The sequence below is a fragment of the Pecten maximus genome, chromosome 18 (genome assembly GCF_902652985.1).
Source record: "Pecten maximus chromosome 18, xPecMax1.1, whole genome shotgun sequence".
Taxonomy (NCBI): Eukaryota; Metazoa; Mollusca; class Bivalvia; order Pectinida; family Pectinidae; genus Pecten; species Pecten maximus.
Genome location: NC_047032.1, coordinates 30,272,514 through 30,287,901, shown reverse-complemented (window position 1 = coordinate 30,287,901; position 15,388 = coordinate 30,272,514). Strand labels below are relative to the sequence as shown.

General features: G+C 37.4%; 1 protein-coding gene and 1 long non-coding RNA gene across 2 annotated transcripts; both read left to right on the top strand.

The window, feature by feature from the left end:
• Positions 1–598: 598 nt before the first annotated feature.
• Positions 599–1,755, top strand: LOC117316537. Its single transcript, XR_004529872.1, has 3 exons — positions 599–983; positions 1,364–1,427; positions 1,722–1,755. It is a non-coding gene; the product is annotated as an uncharacterized LOC117316537 (long non-coding RNA).
• A 1,338-nt stretch (positions 1,756–3,093) lies between these two features.
• LOC117316362 lies at positions 3,094–4,272 on the top strand. Its single transcript, XM_033870903.1, has one exon. The coding sequence runs from the start codon at positions 3,094–3,096 to the stop codon at positions 4,177–4,179; it is 1,086 nt and encodes a 361-aa protein (XP_033726794.1). The 3' UTR covers positions 4,180–4,272.
• Positions 4,273–15,388: the final 11,116 nt, after the last annotated feature.

The following is a 15,388-nucleotide window of genomic DNA, read 5'->3' as shown; positions in this document are numbered from 1 at the left end:
TTTTCTTTGTTTTCATGGTAAATACTCAAATGTGATTGGTCGAAAAATTCTTTTCATTCTTCCATGAAAGAAATTCCGAGAACGGCGCGAAAAATGTGATGTCACAATACGACAATTGACGTTGCGTATTGATTTGAGAAAAAGAATCCCATTTAAAACCATTAGAATTGTACATAAAACATGTTTTAAATTAGAAAATCATTTTCAAAAATTAATTATAAGCGTTGATGTCAATTATTTTTTAGTTTCATCGGGGTATGAAACAAATTTTGTTTGCAAACTTCTGTAAGAATCGGCTACAGTTAATAAGCTAACGTAATAGTAATGCCGCTTCTGGGTAAGAGAGAAAAGGAAGGTTTCAAAGTTGTCACATTTTTTATAATGATCAGTGATACAAAAAAAGGAAAGAAAAGAAAAAATCTGCAAATCCTGAGTTTCTGCTCACCTTAACTCATACCAACCCCAGACATTTTTTAACCTACCGTAGCTGATCTCCAATTTTTTGTTTTATTTTTCTTTGGCTGGTCGGCATAAGCTTGCATTTGTCGGGCAATATCCTCCTACATTTTCTGACCGATCTCTCTCAAACTTTATATGTAACAAGGTGAATTGTACATACTTTGTATTTACTATATATGTTATTGGTTTCCTAATGCTTAGTATAGTAGCCGTGGATCACATGATAATCACGTGATCTCGAATATTTTGTATACGCTATATTAGTGTCATTTTTACGAGTTAGTTTTATTAACATTTCTAATATAATTCAGATCATCATTGATATGTACTAAAATTAAGGAAAATGTAAAACATTAATTTCCGGAACCTTCCGATCTATTTTTGACCAATCGGGTTGGAGCGGTCAGTTTAAATACAAGGCCTTTGTTACTGGTCAGTACAATATCAGACAGCTGACAATCAACAGGTGGATCAAGTTTTCAAGTTTCTCCAGTAATCTATTCCGGATCAAAATATATATAATTGTGAGTAATACATCTATTTATGATTTGGTATAAGTATTTGCAAAATAGTTAGTAGATATAGAGACCATTAGATCGTTTTGTAAATTCGTTTTAGCTATACATGTATTTGTGTTGATTTCTATTTATATGTGGTGAATTATATTTATAGATATAAAGCTCATTGCAAGTGTCTATGAGTATATTAATAACCTGTATATGATAACACACGTGATGGTGTAATGGATAACACCGAAGCTTTATAATTGAATCCAAGTCTCGTATTTATGAGATCGAATCCCGGAGACTAGTAAATTTTATTTATGTTGTATTTTATAATATTGAAATGTACATTTACTCACATGTTAGTGTGTGATTGAACACTTGTATATTTGTTACCACAGGTTGTTGAAATCAATTCACAACAAGAAAATGTAACGGTGAACTCCCATCTTAACCTTACTTAGGGTGAGTTATACTGTGTATTAGATTACGTTAAATACTTTTGTCGTATTATAACATACTGTCACTCACAGGGTATTTTATGACAGGTATATAAGTTCATATGTAATCTGAACGTACATGAAATGAATGAGTATATGTAAGTGTATGAATAACTTGATTAATGTAATTTAGTGAATGCAATTACATTATTATCAAAATGTTATCATTTACCATTCTTTTATTATTTTTATCATGAATAATTGATTTGTCAAATATATTGTCTGCGAGGAACTGAATGTTTTTCTAATATGTTTGCAGACAAATGCCAGAAACCACGTGATGGACAATAAATAACATGTAATGGAAACATCTTGAGTATGTGGTGATTTTTACATGTGACATTTTGGCGTCGTGGACAGGATTACATCAACAAGAGGCATTTGATGAGATGGGCTATCGTGGATTACGGATATTGTGGATTACGGATATCGTGGATTACGGATATCATTGATTACGGATATCATTGATTACGGATATCATTGATTGTGGATATCATTGGTTATGGATATCTTGAATAACGGATATCATGGATTCCGGTAGGACGTAACAGGTGGACACTGGATACTGGTGATTGATTGGACAGTTCCAATGACGAAAAGAACATTTTGAATTTTTGATTACGTTTTAAAATTAGTGTTATGTATCATCATTGGTAAGTTAGTCTTTCCGATTAATTATTATCACTTGCATGAATTAGATTTTTTTTTCACATGTAATTACCTGTATGTTATTGTTGTGTATAATATGTTTCCATGACTGAATCCAAACTTAGGAAGTTTTTGACCAGGCCTTTCAATAAACCTGATTAGGACCGTATACAGCACAGCGTGGCAATAGTTTTGAGTGACAGCAAAGCGTCCTACATTTTAAAGATCATTTAGAGGACCCAAACATAAACATTTTGTGGTGGTACAAAGGAGGAGCTAAGACATTGAGCCAATTTGAAGATCTCAAACAACGGTTACCAGCTGTTTTGAACAAACACAATCGTGTTACTCTCTACGTTTGGTTGGCAACATGTGACCATAGTAAGAAAATTCCAACAAAGAGGTTGATGTGATTAAATCACGACACATCAGAGGATGCGTTAAGCGACATTTGAGCTGAATATTCAAAATTTGTGGAATATTGTGAAAAACTGCCTAGGGTAACACTTGTTTTTTTGGAGCTGCTTCATTATTCTATTTCGCAATGGAATCATATGAAATGTCAAACAAGTATAGATGAATACAAAGAACAAGATCAGGAGTTATTGGTCAGAGTTGCTTCTGAAATACTCATATTCGAACCTTAAACTCATCAACAGACATTCACTCACCAAAATTAGCATCGGATGTGCTGAACAATAGGAAGAGCAAAGGAAAACAACAATATTATTCGCTTAATCAGAAATTGTTGAAGGATGGAGTACACCCAGTACCACTTCTAGCACATGTTTGGATGCGACGGTTACTTCTTCGCATGCACATTGATTGTTTAAGTTAACATTATACATTATCCATTCGGGGTCAGGGTATGGTATTGGTTGTTATGTGGGATGTTTCTCGCTACTTCCTGTGCATTACTTCTTGAACTCGTGTGGTACGTATATCATCTGGACGGAATATCATTACGAACGAACTGTAACAAAATGGCAGAGATGAAGGAATTAAAGACAGAACTGGACAAATTAAGACAAGAAGTCCAACGAATAGACAGTGAGACTGCGCGCGCTGACAGATTGGAGAAAGAATTGTTGAGAACCAAACAGGAATTTGAATCATATACCAGCTCTCCGAAAACTGTCTACATTAACAAAAACAGAAAATTGGATAAATTCTCAGGGAGACCTGTAAAAGAGACAGATCCAACAGCAGAAGAGTGGATAGAGGATGCGATACACCATTTAAAAACCATCACCGGAAGTGACGCTCAAGTAGAGTTTTTATATGCGCACTTACAGGGACAAGCAAAAGACGAAATTCGTTTAAGGTCAGAAACTGAAAAATCCTCCGCAACAAAAATTTTGGAAATATTAAGAACAACATTTCAAGAAGCCGAAACTGTTGGACAGTTACAACAGAGGTTTTATCAAAGAAATCAAAACAAAGGAGAGACTTTACAAGAATATTCTTTGGTGTTATTGAAATTGATGGACAGAATTGTGAAGAAGGATAGAGTCATAGTCGGTGATAGAGACTTGATGTTAAAAGAAAGATTCACAGATGGTGTGGTTGACATTCAGCTGCGGCGGGAGATGCGCAGATACATGTTTGAACATAAGGATGTATCCTTTACTGATTTCAGGCAGTTAGTAATTCGCTGGACGGAGGACGAGACAATACCATCTCGACATAAAAGCGTGTCTGTCTCGGAACAGGAAGTGTGTGTCACTAATGATGAACTCAAAGCTAAAGAGTCCTCTGCTACATCAGCAGTAACTGCCATGTTGCAAAGTCAACAAGAAATGCTAGCGAAACAACAGCAGCAATTGGACGCACTTACAAAGCTAGTAGGGGGCGGAACAAGTAGCTTTGTTAAAGGAACTGGTCGAGGCCGAGGTAGAGGAGCAATAAAGTGCTATAACTGTGGAGGTCGTGGACATGTTAGCAGGGAATGTCCTACAGAACGAAAACCTGGACAACAACAGAAACAGTATGGTAGTAATGGTGGACACCAATATAACAGAAAGCAAGAAACAGGAAAGCGGGATTTAAACGCCCAGAACCCACTGTAGGGAGTCAGACAGTGGGGAATAGTTCTCTTGGCTCCAAAATAAAACAGACGGTGTTAAAGAATGCTATCGGTGAATGTCCGGAGATAGACGTTTTCATTGAAGGGGAAAAGGTCAGATGTTTGATTGACACAGGCTCGCAAATTTCGACCATTACCGAACATTTCTTTAGGAAATTGGTTGGGAAGAAATCCGAGTTGATAGATGTTACCAAATGGATGAGAGTTACTGGTGCAAACGAATTGGAGGTTCCATACATTGGATATGTTGAGGTCGACATTGACATCATCGATCGGAAGGTATCCGGAGTTGGCATGTTGGTTGTGAAGGATCCGACGGATTTCCACGGAATCAAACGCAAGGAAAGGGTTCCAGGTTTATTAGGGAGTAACTTCTTTAAATTGATGAAAGAAGTAACGAACACTGACAAGGAAAAGTCGACAGGAGAAAATGGTACCAGCGATCAATCCTGGATGGAGATATTAGCTCTATATGAGATGTCTGCAACCACAGAGGATGATCGTGTCAGTTTCGTGAAAATTCCCGGGAATCAGTCGATAAAGATACCTGCATACTCCATGAAAGTAGTTACCGGAACAACTCGTCAATCAATACACAATAAACCATATACTGTTGCTATTCAAGCCATACAAGGAAACAGTGGTTCGCTGCCTAAGAACATTATCGTTGTGGACACTTTCAGTGAAGTCAACAATGGCAGAGTTCCTGTCAGAGTTGTGAACCTTGGAAGTGAGGATGTATGGTTACCCCAGAAAAGCCGGATAGGAACAGCACATGTCGTGGAAAATTTCACCGAATGTACGACTTCAACGTCGTGTAACATCCAAGTTACGGAGTCTGAAATTAATGTTCGTCTGGAAACCATCGAAAACGAGCCGGTGCCGGATGAAATTACAAAATTGGACCAATTACCGTTTACTATAGACGTGGGAGAAGTTGATTTAACACCAGAGCAAGAGAAACAAGTAGCTCAGTTGTTTTACAAATACAAAGATTGTTTCTGTCAGAGTGATGAAGAATTGGGATATACAGATCTCATAAAACATCGTATTCAAACCACGGACGAGATTCCTATCAAAGTAGCTCATCGGCGCATTCCACCTTATCAGATGGAGGAAGTGAGGGATCATATCAACAAAATGTTGCGTCAAAATATCATCCGGAAGAGTACAAGTCCATACGCTGCGCCAGTAGTACTCGTACGAAAAAAGGACGGTAGTTTACGGCTTTGTGTGGATTATCGGCTCCTCAATGACAAAACCATTAAAGACGCATATCCATTACCACGAATAGAGGAGGCTCTAGATGCATTACATGGTGCAAAGTACTTCAGCTCCATGGATTTAGCGCAAGGCTATTATCAAGTGGGTATTGATGAAAGAGATAGTCATAAAACTGCATTCCGGGTAGGTACAGGAGGTTTATATGAGTACAATCGTATGCCAATGGGACTCTGTAATAGTCCTGCTACTTTTCAACGATTGATGGAGGCGTGTATGGCGGAAGCAAATTTTGATCTACTGCTGATATACTTGGACGACATACTAGTATTTTCGCCGTCAATAGATGAACATCTGAAACGGTTGGAGTACGTGTTCAGCAGATTAAAGGAACATGGATTAAAAATGAAAAACAGCAAATGTCATTTCTTCAAAAAGGAAACCAAATTTCTTGGGCATGTTGTTTCTGAACGAGGAATCGAAACCGATCCTGGAAAAACAAAAGCAATTTCAGAATGGAAAACACCAGCAACTGAAAAGGAATTACGCTCGTTCTTAGGTTTATGCGGGTATTACCGTCGTTACGTCAAAGGATTCTCTAGTATTGCTGCACCGTTACACGAACTTCTCACAAAGCAGGACAAAAAGGGAAGAAAGTCATCATCAACGACAGATAAACGGCAATTTACCGAGAAATGGAACGACAAGACAGAGAACGCATTTCAAACTCTGAAACAACGGTTAACCGAAGCACCGATACTTGGTTATCCGGATTTCACGAAGGAGTTTATTCTCGAAACGGATGCTAGCTATGACGGATTGGGAGCTGTGCTATCACAGGAACAAGTACAACAAAAGGTTGTCATTGCATACGCTTCACGGAGTTTAAGACCGTCAGAGAGGAATATGGACAACTACAGCTCAATGAAATTGGAGTTACTAGCAATGAAATGGGCAGTCACGGACAAATTTAGAGATTATCTATTAGGCCGATCATTTACCGTATTTACCGACAACAATCCTCTCAGCTATTTGAAAACAGCTAAGTTAGGAGCAACGGAAATGCGCTGGGCAGCACAACTTGCTCAGTTTGATTTCGTCATCAAGTATCGATCTGGCAAATCGAATGCCAACGCCGATTCACTCAGTAGAAATCCCAAGTTATCAGAAGAAATTAGAGTTCTTTTGCAAAATTTAACAAAAACAACCCGTGTGTCAGAGGAACTACATACAGTTGAGATAATGAATACATCTGTTACTGTAACAACAAACGAACAGCTCGCTACAACATTAACGTTTCCTGAGTATTCCAGAACGGAACTTCATTCACGACAGTTGAATGATGAAAACATTGCAATTGTTTGGAAGTGGTGGAAAACGGGACACAAACCCACAGAACGGCAATTACGTCAGGAACCAAATGTTGCTCGTAAGATACTACGGAGGTGGGATAGATTAATTGAGGAAGATGGAATTTTGTGGTACAAAATCATGGACCCAGAAATTGGCAATAATTTTCTTTTCGTAACTCCTGAATCAATGAAGTCTCAAATTTTGGAATCGTTGCACAATCTATCAGGACATCAAGGAATGGAACGCACTATGTCGTTAGTTAAGAAACGATGTTATTGGCCTGGATTGGAAAATGACGTTCAAAAGTGGATTAAACAGTGCGAACGATGTATGGTCGCAAAAATGCCCGTACCGACAGTCAAACCCCCAATGGCGCATCTCTTGGCTTTTCAACCAATGGAAGTTGTTGCTATAGACTTTACGCAGCTAGAGAAAGCGTCGGATGGCAGAGAGAACGTGCTAGTTATTACGGACGTTTTCACAAAATTTACATCGGCAATTCCAACTAAAGATCAGAAGGCAACGACAGTGGCGAAAATTCTTGTGAAAGACTGGTTTTTGAAATTTGGCATACCAAACAGAATTCATAGTGACATGGGTAGAAATTTCGAAAGTAATGTTGTCAAGGAACTATGTAACATTTACAATGTCAGGAAATCTCGGACAACCCCATACAATCCAGAAGGGAACGCGCAATGTGAACGCTTTAACAGAACAATGCATAATTTGTTAAAGACGTTATCACCAGAAAAGAAGCGGAAGTGGCCGGAATATCTTCCAGAGTTGGTCTACAATTACAATGTAACCCCTCATGCATCAACAGGGATATCACCATTTTACTTGTTGTACGGACGGGATCCGAAATTACCAATTGACCATGTATTCAGGCGACCTCAAGATATTCTCACTGGGACTGTGGACGAGTGGTTGGAATCACATCACCGTCGTATGTTAGAGTCCAGAAAATTAGCAGAAGCATCATTGAAAAGGAAAGCTGTGGAGAGATCGGACTATATGAACAGGTCTACTAAAGAACATTCTATAGCTATCGGATCTCGGGTTTTTCTTCGAAACCATCCAGCAGGACGAAACAAGATACAGGATGCGTGGAAATCGACACCGTACAAGGTGGTGGGTAAACTACAAGATAAAGTTTATCAGATACAGCTTGTGGACGGTGCAGGACCAGTAAAATCTGTGACACGCAGGGAAATTCTGGACATTAAACAGCCTGTTGACGGTGATAGTTCTGATGACGGAAATGCTGAGGACAGCATTAAAACAGCTGGGGGAGGTGACATAGATTCGTTAGGAAAGAATCGACAGGAAACAAGTGGCATGACGTCACCGAATGACGTCAATGAACAGTCAGACACGAGCGAAACTGAGGACTCTGATGATAGCGTCTGGAACGTGTATAATGAGCCCCTCCCACAGAGACACGCTTCTGACAAAGCAGGGAAGGGGAGTCAGGAAAAACGTTCAAGTGTTGACAGTGTAGTAAGAGACAGAGATGAAACGTCACGCAAACATGTAGAACCTACAGAGATTTCCAATGTAGGAATCACGCGAGAAGAGTTGCGTCAGCGGCATAGTGATGTCATAACAGACACTGAATCTGAGACTAGGGTGGAAGCGGAGAGCCAAGCGTCAGGAAGGAGGATATCAGATCGCCGGACGAAAGGACAGCATTCTAATCCTCATCGTCTTCCTAAAACGGCAGTAAAGTCTACAGCGTCCATGAACGACAATGAGATGTCGGCGTTTGTTAGGCCTGGTCTTCCTCCTAATTTTCAAGATTTCAGTCAAGCTATTGCTATGTTAGGCACATCTCTGAGTAGTTCGTTAGGTCGAACATTGCAAGAAGGTTTTAATGATTTTTCATCTTTTAATAAGTGATATGTGATAGATTGTCCATATGGACAATATCAGGCTTCTGATGTTTTTTAGTATACAAACAAAATAGTTTTTTATCAAGACATACTTTTTGCATATTAATGTATTGAACACATCATTGGTTAATACCGGTTGGAATGTGTGTAGTAAATTCATTTTTCGCAGCTTAATTAGCTCGGATATGTTTTTGAAACAATAATACTTTAATGCCGGTTAAATTTTGAAAAGGGAATTAAGAATTAAGAAGCAGAAATATTTTTTTGTAATTTTTAAGATGATAGGTTGCTGTGGCATCAACCTTAAGCAGGGAAGAATGTAACAAGGTGAATTGTACATACTTTGTATTTACTATATATGTTATTGGTTTCCTAATGCTTAGTATAGTAGTCGTGGATCACATGATAATCACGTGATCTCGAATATTTTGTATACGCTATATTAGTGTCATTTTTACGAGTTAGTTTTATTAACATTTCTAATATAATTCAGATCATCATTGATATGTACTAAAATTAAGGAAAATGTAAAACATTAATTTCCGGAACCTTCCGATCTATTTTTGACCAATCGGGTTGGAGCGGTCAGTTTAAATACAAGGCCTTTGTTACTGGTCAGTACAATATCAGACAGCTGACAATCAACAGGTGGATCAAGTTTTCAAGTTTCTCCAGTAATCTATTCCGGATCAAAATATATATAATTGTGAGTAATACATTACATCTATTTATGATTTGGTATAAGTATTTGCAAAATAGTTAGTAGATATAGAGACCATTAGATCGTTTTGTAAATTCGTTTTAGCTATACATGTATTTGTGTTGATTTCTATTTATATGTGGTGAATTATATTTATAGATATAAAGCTCATTGCAAGTGTCTATGAGTATATTAATAACCTGTATATGATAACACACGTGATGGTGTAATGGATAACACCGAAGCTTTATAATTGAATCCAAGTCTCGTATTTATGAGATCGAATCCCGGAGACTAGTAAATTTTATTTATGTTGTATTTTATAATATTGAAATGTACATTTACTCACATGTTAGTGTGTGATTGAACACTTGTATATTTGTTACCACAGGTTGTTGAAATCAATTCACAACAAGAAAATGTAACGGTGAACTCCCATCTTAACCTTACTTAGGGTGAGTTATACTGTTTATTAGATTACGTTAAATACTATTGTCGTATTATAACATACTGTCACTCACAGGGTATTTTATGACAGGTATATAAGTTCATATGTAATCTGAACGTACATGAAATGAATGAGTATATGTAAGTGTATGAATAACTTGATTAATGTAATTTAGTGAATGCAATTACATTATTATCAAAATGTTATCATTTACCATTCTTTTATTATTTTTATCATGAATAATTGATTTGTCAAATATATTGTCTGCGAGGAACTGAATGTTTTTCTAATATGTTTGCAGACAAATGCCAGAAACCACGTGATGGACAATAAATAACATGGAATGAAAACATCTTGTGTATGTGATTTTTACATGTGACATATATGACCATGATATAAAGTTGTGTATACACAAAAAGAATTCAGATTCAACTTTTTTACAAAAGTTATGCCCCTTTGCTCATTTCAGAATTCAATGTTGTCCCTCCTATATTTTGTTACCAATATCTTGGAAACTTGGCAGGCTCTTAAATCATGATTAGAAGAATTTTGATTCAACAATTTTTGCAAAAGTTATTGCTCTTTGTTTATTTCATTATCTTTTTTTGTCCGGCAATCTCCTACAATTTGCAACTGATCCCTTTAAATGTAAAACACATAATGATCCTGATATAAATCTTTGTTTCCCCAAAAAGAATTCTGATTCGACTGTTTTTTTGGCATAAGTTGTTACCTTCATTTATTTCAGTACTCTAGTTTTTTTGTTAGGAGATATCCTATCAACCATTTTCTTTAGGAGTTATGTTTGCTTGAAATGAATTTTGATTCATTTATTTTTGTGTGATGGTCATAAATCATTTAAGTTTAGTTATGGCCCTTTGTTTATTTCATCATTTTATTTTTGTCTGGGGATTTCCTATATTTTTGGACCAAATTCAATGCATTAGAGTCATGATATTGATGTTTCCCTGAAGAAATCCTTACTCAACTATTTTTTCAAAAGTTATTGCTGTCAATTTCTGATGTGGTGAATTAAATTAAGAGCTTATTATCCTCAAACTGTCTGAAGATTAAAAATTGACTTTCAAGTTTGTAGTGAAAATTGAGGTTTTAAAGCATGCCAGATAGACACTTGTAAGGTGATGCAAATTATATTTTAATTCAGATAGTATATACAGTGTATATACTAGTAATAATTGATATATGACAGCCCCATTTGACAAGCATGTATTGTTCTGCCCTGCGGTACTGTTGTTTCTGGTATGTTAGTAGAAACACACAGATGTGCATATTATTTTCATCATGACAGGTGCTGCATTAATGCATACATAATCATCTAGAAAATCTGATCTCCTCGCCCCTATGGTTGTCATGGTAACAAAATCCCAGTTATATAAATATGATATTAACAAACAAACCATTGCATTCCATCAGGTATATTGACTTTCTTTCTTTTGGCAGAGCAGGAAAGTCCATTACACCAACTTGAAAAATGCAAAGATGATACTAGTTTGTCTGTTTTGCTAGTGAACCATGTCTTTGCAATGCTGAGCTCTTCTTCCCAATTCATTATGAACAACCACCATTCTAGACAACATGGGCAATGTCCATGTAGACGACACCAATGTGAACTGACAGGCAAGGTTGGAGATACTAGCATAGGTAAGTATGTTTGTGTGGGATTGAACCATGCTGATAAGAACCTCTCCCCAACCCAACCCAGCCAACCCAACCCAGCCAGCCCAACCCTACTCAACCAACCAACCAACCAACCCAACCCAACACAACCCAACACAACCCAACCTGATACAACCAACCCAACACAACCAAACCAAACCCAACCCAACCCAACACAACACAACCCAACCCGATCCAACCCAACCCTACCCAACCAACCAACCACCCAACCAACCCAACCCAACCCAGCCAACCCAACCCTACCCAACCAAACAAATGACACAACAACCTGACAAAACCACAACGAACAACAACCCAACACAACCCAACCAACCCAACCAACCAACCCAACCCAACCGGACACAATCAACCCAACACAACCCAACCCAACCCAACCAACACAACCAACCCATCCCAACCAACCCAACCCAACCCAACCCAACCTGACGCAACCCAGCCTGACCCAACCCGACCCAACAACAAAACAACACAAAAAAAACAAAAAAAAACGAAAAAAAAAACAAACAAAACAAACAAAAACAAAAAAAAAAAAAAACAAAACAAAAAACAAAAAAAAAAAAAAACAAAACCAAACAAAAAAAAAAACAGCACAAACAAAAAACAAAAACAAACCAAAAAAAAAACAACAATGGACAAAACCAAACCAAAAAAAAAAACCCAAACCAACAACAAAACAAACCAAAAAACAAAAACCACAACTGACAAACCCAAACAACACAAACACAAAAAAACAACCAACCCAACCAACCCAACCCAACCTGACACAACCAAACCCAACACAACCCAAACCCAACCCAACCAACCCAACCCAACCTGACACAACCAACCTGACACAACCAACCTGACACAACCCAACCAACCCAACCAACCAACCCAACCCAACCGGACACAATCAACCCAACACAACCCAACCCAACCCAACCAACACAACCAACCCATCCCAACACAAACCCAACCCAACACAACCCAACCTGACACAACCCACCACCTGACACAACCAAACCCAACACAACCCAACCACGACCTAACCCAACACAACACCAACCCAACACCAACACCAACCCAACCAACAACGACAAAACCACAAAACACAACACAACAACCAAACACAACAACAACAAACCACAAAAAGCAAACAAAAAACCAAACAACAAACAAAACCAACAAAAACACAACAAAAACCAACCACAAACCAACCTGAAAAACACAACCCAAAAACAACACAAACCACAACCCAACAAACAAACAAAACAACAACAACCCAAACCGACACAACACAAAACCCAAACAACCAACACAACCAAACCCAAACCGACAAACCCAACCAACAACACAAACCAACACTACACCAACCCAACACAACAAAAACCAAAAAACAAACAAAACCGGAACAAAAACCCAACCAAACACAACCCAACACAAAACACAACAACACAACAACCAACAACCAACAAAAAACAACCACAAAAAACAACAACAAAAACAAAAAAAACCAAAACAAACAAAACAACGACAACCAAACAAAAAAAAAAAAAAAAACAAAACAAAACAAACACAAAAAAAAACAAACCAAAACACAACAAACAAAAACCAACAACAAAAAAACCAAACAAACCAAAAACACAAACAACAAAACCAAACCAAAACAAAAAAACCAAAACACCAACCAAACCAACAACAACAAAACCAAACAACACAACCCAACCCAGCCAACCCAACCCAACCCAACCCAACCCTACCCAAGCCTACCCAACCCAACCCAACCCAACCCAGCCAACCCAACCCTACCCAACCATCCAACCAACCCAACACAACCCAACCCAACCAACCCAACCCAACCCAACCCAACCAACCAGCCAACCCAACCCAACCCAACCTGACCCAACCCAACCAACTAAACCCAACCCAACCCAACCAACCAACCAACCAAACCAAACCAAACCCAGCCCAACCCAACAAACCCAACCCAACCTGACCTGGCCCAACTCAACCCAACCCAACCTGACCTGGCCCAACTCAACACAACCCAACCTGACCCAACCTTCCAATCCACACACAATTCCCATTTAATATGCTCTCAGATTTTATATGAGATGAGTCATTATCAGAAATTTTCCAAATCCAATATTAAAAAAATCAAAACATCGAACTCCGATTGACCATTTTAGTGATGTAGATAGTGGTGCTTGGTAGTGATGGGAATCAGTTTCAATGTAAGTATTGATAATCGGAAACTCCAAATCGATCAATTATTGATTATAATTGAGTTTCTATATTTAGCACATTGCCCTTTTTGTAGAAAATTTTTGTACATCTCCAGACTTATATTTATTACAAATCTTAGCATTTGTTATCAAATTTTTAACACTGAACACAAACCATGCATTTGAAAGTTGCTACAATGTATTATATCTAAATCTCCATAATTGATCACTTACATGTATTTCGGTAAAATATAAGACCAGCTACTTCTTGGTTAGGTAACATTACAAAAGCATGCGAAACCAAAGATTGACAAACACTTCCTGAAATTTCTGATTTATCACCTTTTGAAAACTGTCTTAGATGATTGCTTTATTTTATTTTTTATTATTTTTTTTTTTTTACTAACTTTTGATTATTTTTTATCATAAGCCAACCACTAGTGCTAGCTAGGATACATGAGTTATTGATTTTTTTTCTACTAATAAAAATATAAACTTTTTTTAACATAATTAAGCTTCTAAATAAAATTGAAACATTTGAAAGGCAAAAATATACCACTATCGTATTGATCAATAGTAGGTCACTCTGACCTATATTTTGACCTTTGACCTGCATCTAGCATATATCTGGTGGGTGCATCAACAACATACTGTATTTCCCTTAGCCACTGCATCACTTCTCATAGGAAAAACTCAACTCTTGTATAAATAAATTTGCTTATATTTATTGATAACTAGCGATAGGTATACGCCGACACATTTTACAAATACTCGAACTCATACACTCATTCACACATTACAACATCATGTATGTACTATAGACTTAAAATTCCCCACTGTGAAAATCATAAGAATTATGAAATGCAATACATATATTTTACTAATTAATCCTGTATACATGTATGCCATCTTATATAAAAATAAGCAATTACTTGGTCTCGGATATTAATTTGCGTATACACGTGTGTCGCCTCTGGTCTACCCTCGCTGAATGACACGTTATACCTAACACTGTCAACTGCAAGTGCAAATACCATGACGCCACCTATGAGAAAACTCGCAACCTAAGGGAAAATAATTTCCGTCTAATTCGCTCCGCTCAAACCACGGAAATTTTATTTGTCAGTAGAGCTTCATACTTCAGACATGGGTTCATGTAGGTGAGTCCTTGTGCCGTTTACTAAAAGTAGGTTACTCTGACATAAGGTAAGGTGGTGTGTCATGTATAAAAAGAAGGTCACTTTGACCTAAATTTTGATCTTTGACCTACATCAAAATGTTAATCAAAGAAAACAAATGTCCATGTCAGATCTCCTGTACTTGTCGTTAGAACTATCAAATGTTACTATATATACATGTTTTGAATTACTGAATGTGGTGGGTCAGTTCATTAAAGAATCAGTTCCTACAAGAATTCATCATCTGTTCATTCTTCCCATATTATTTCACATCCTGTTGGGGAATGTTATTGGCTGAATGGTGTGGTTGATTGTGTAATATGATGTTCATCAATAAGTCATTATAATATCTATATTGGGTGTGCGACTTTAACTCTCCATTATCAAATGATTATTTTATATATATTGTCCAGTATCTAAAATACAATGGTAAAGGTACATATACAAAGTGTCCAGTATCTAAATACAATGGTCAAGGTCCATATACAAAGTGTCCAG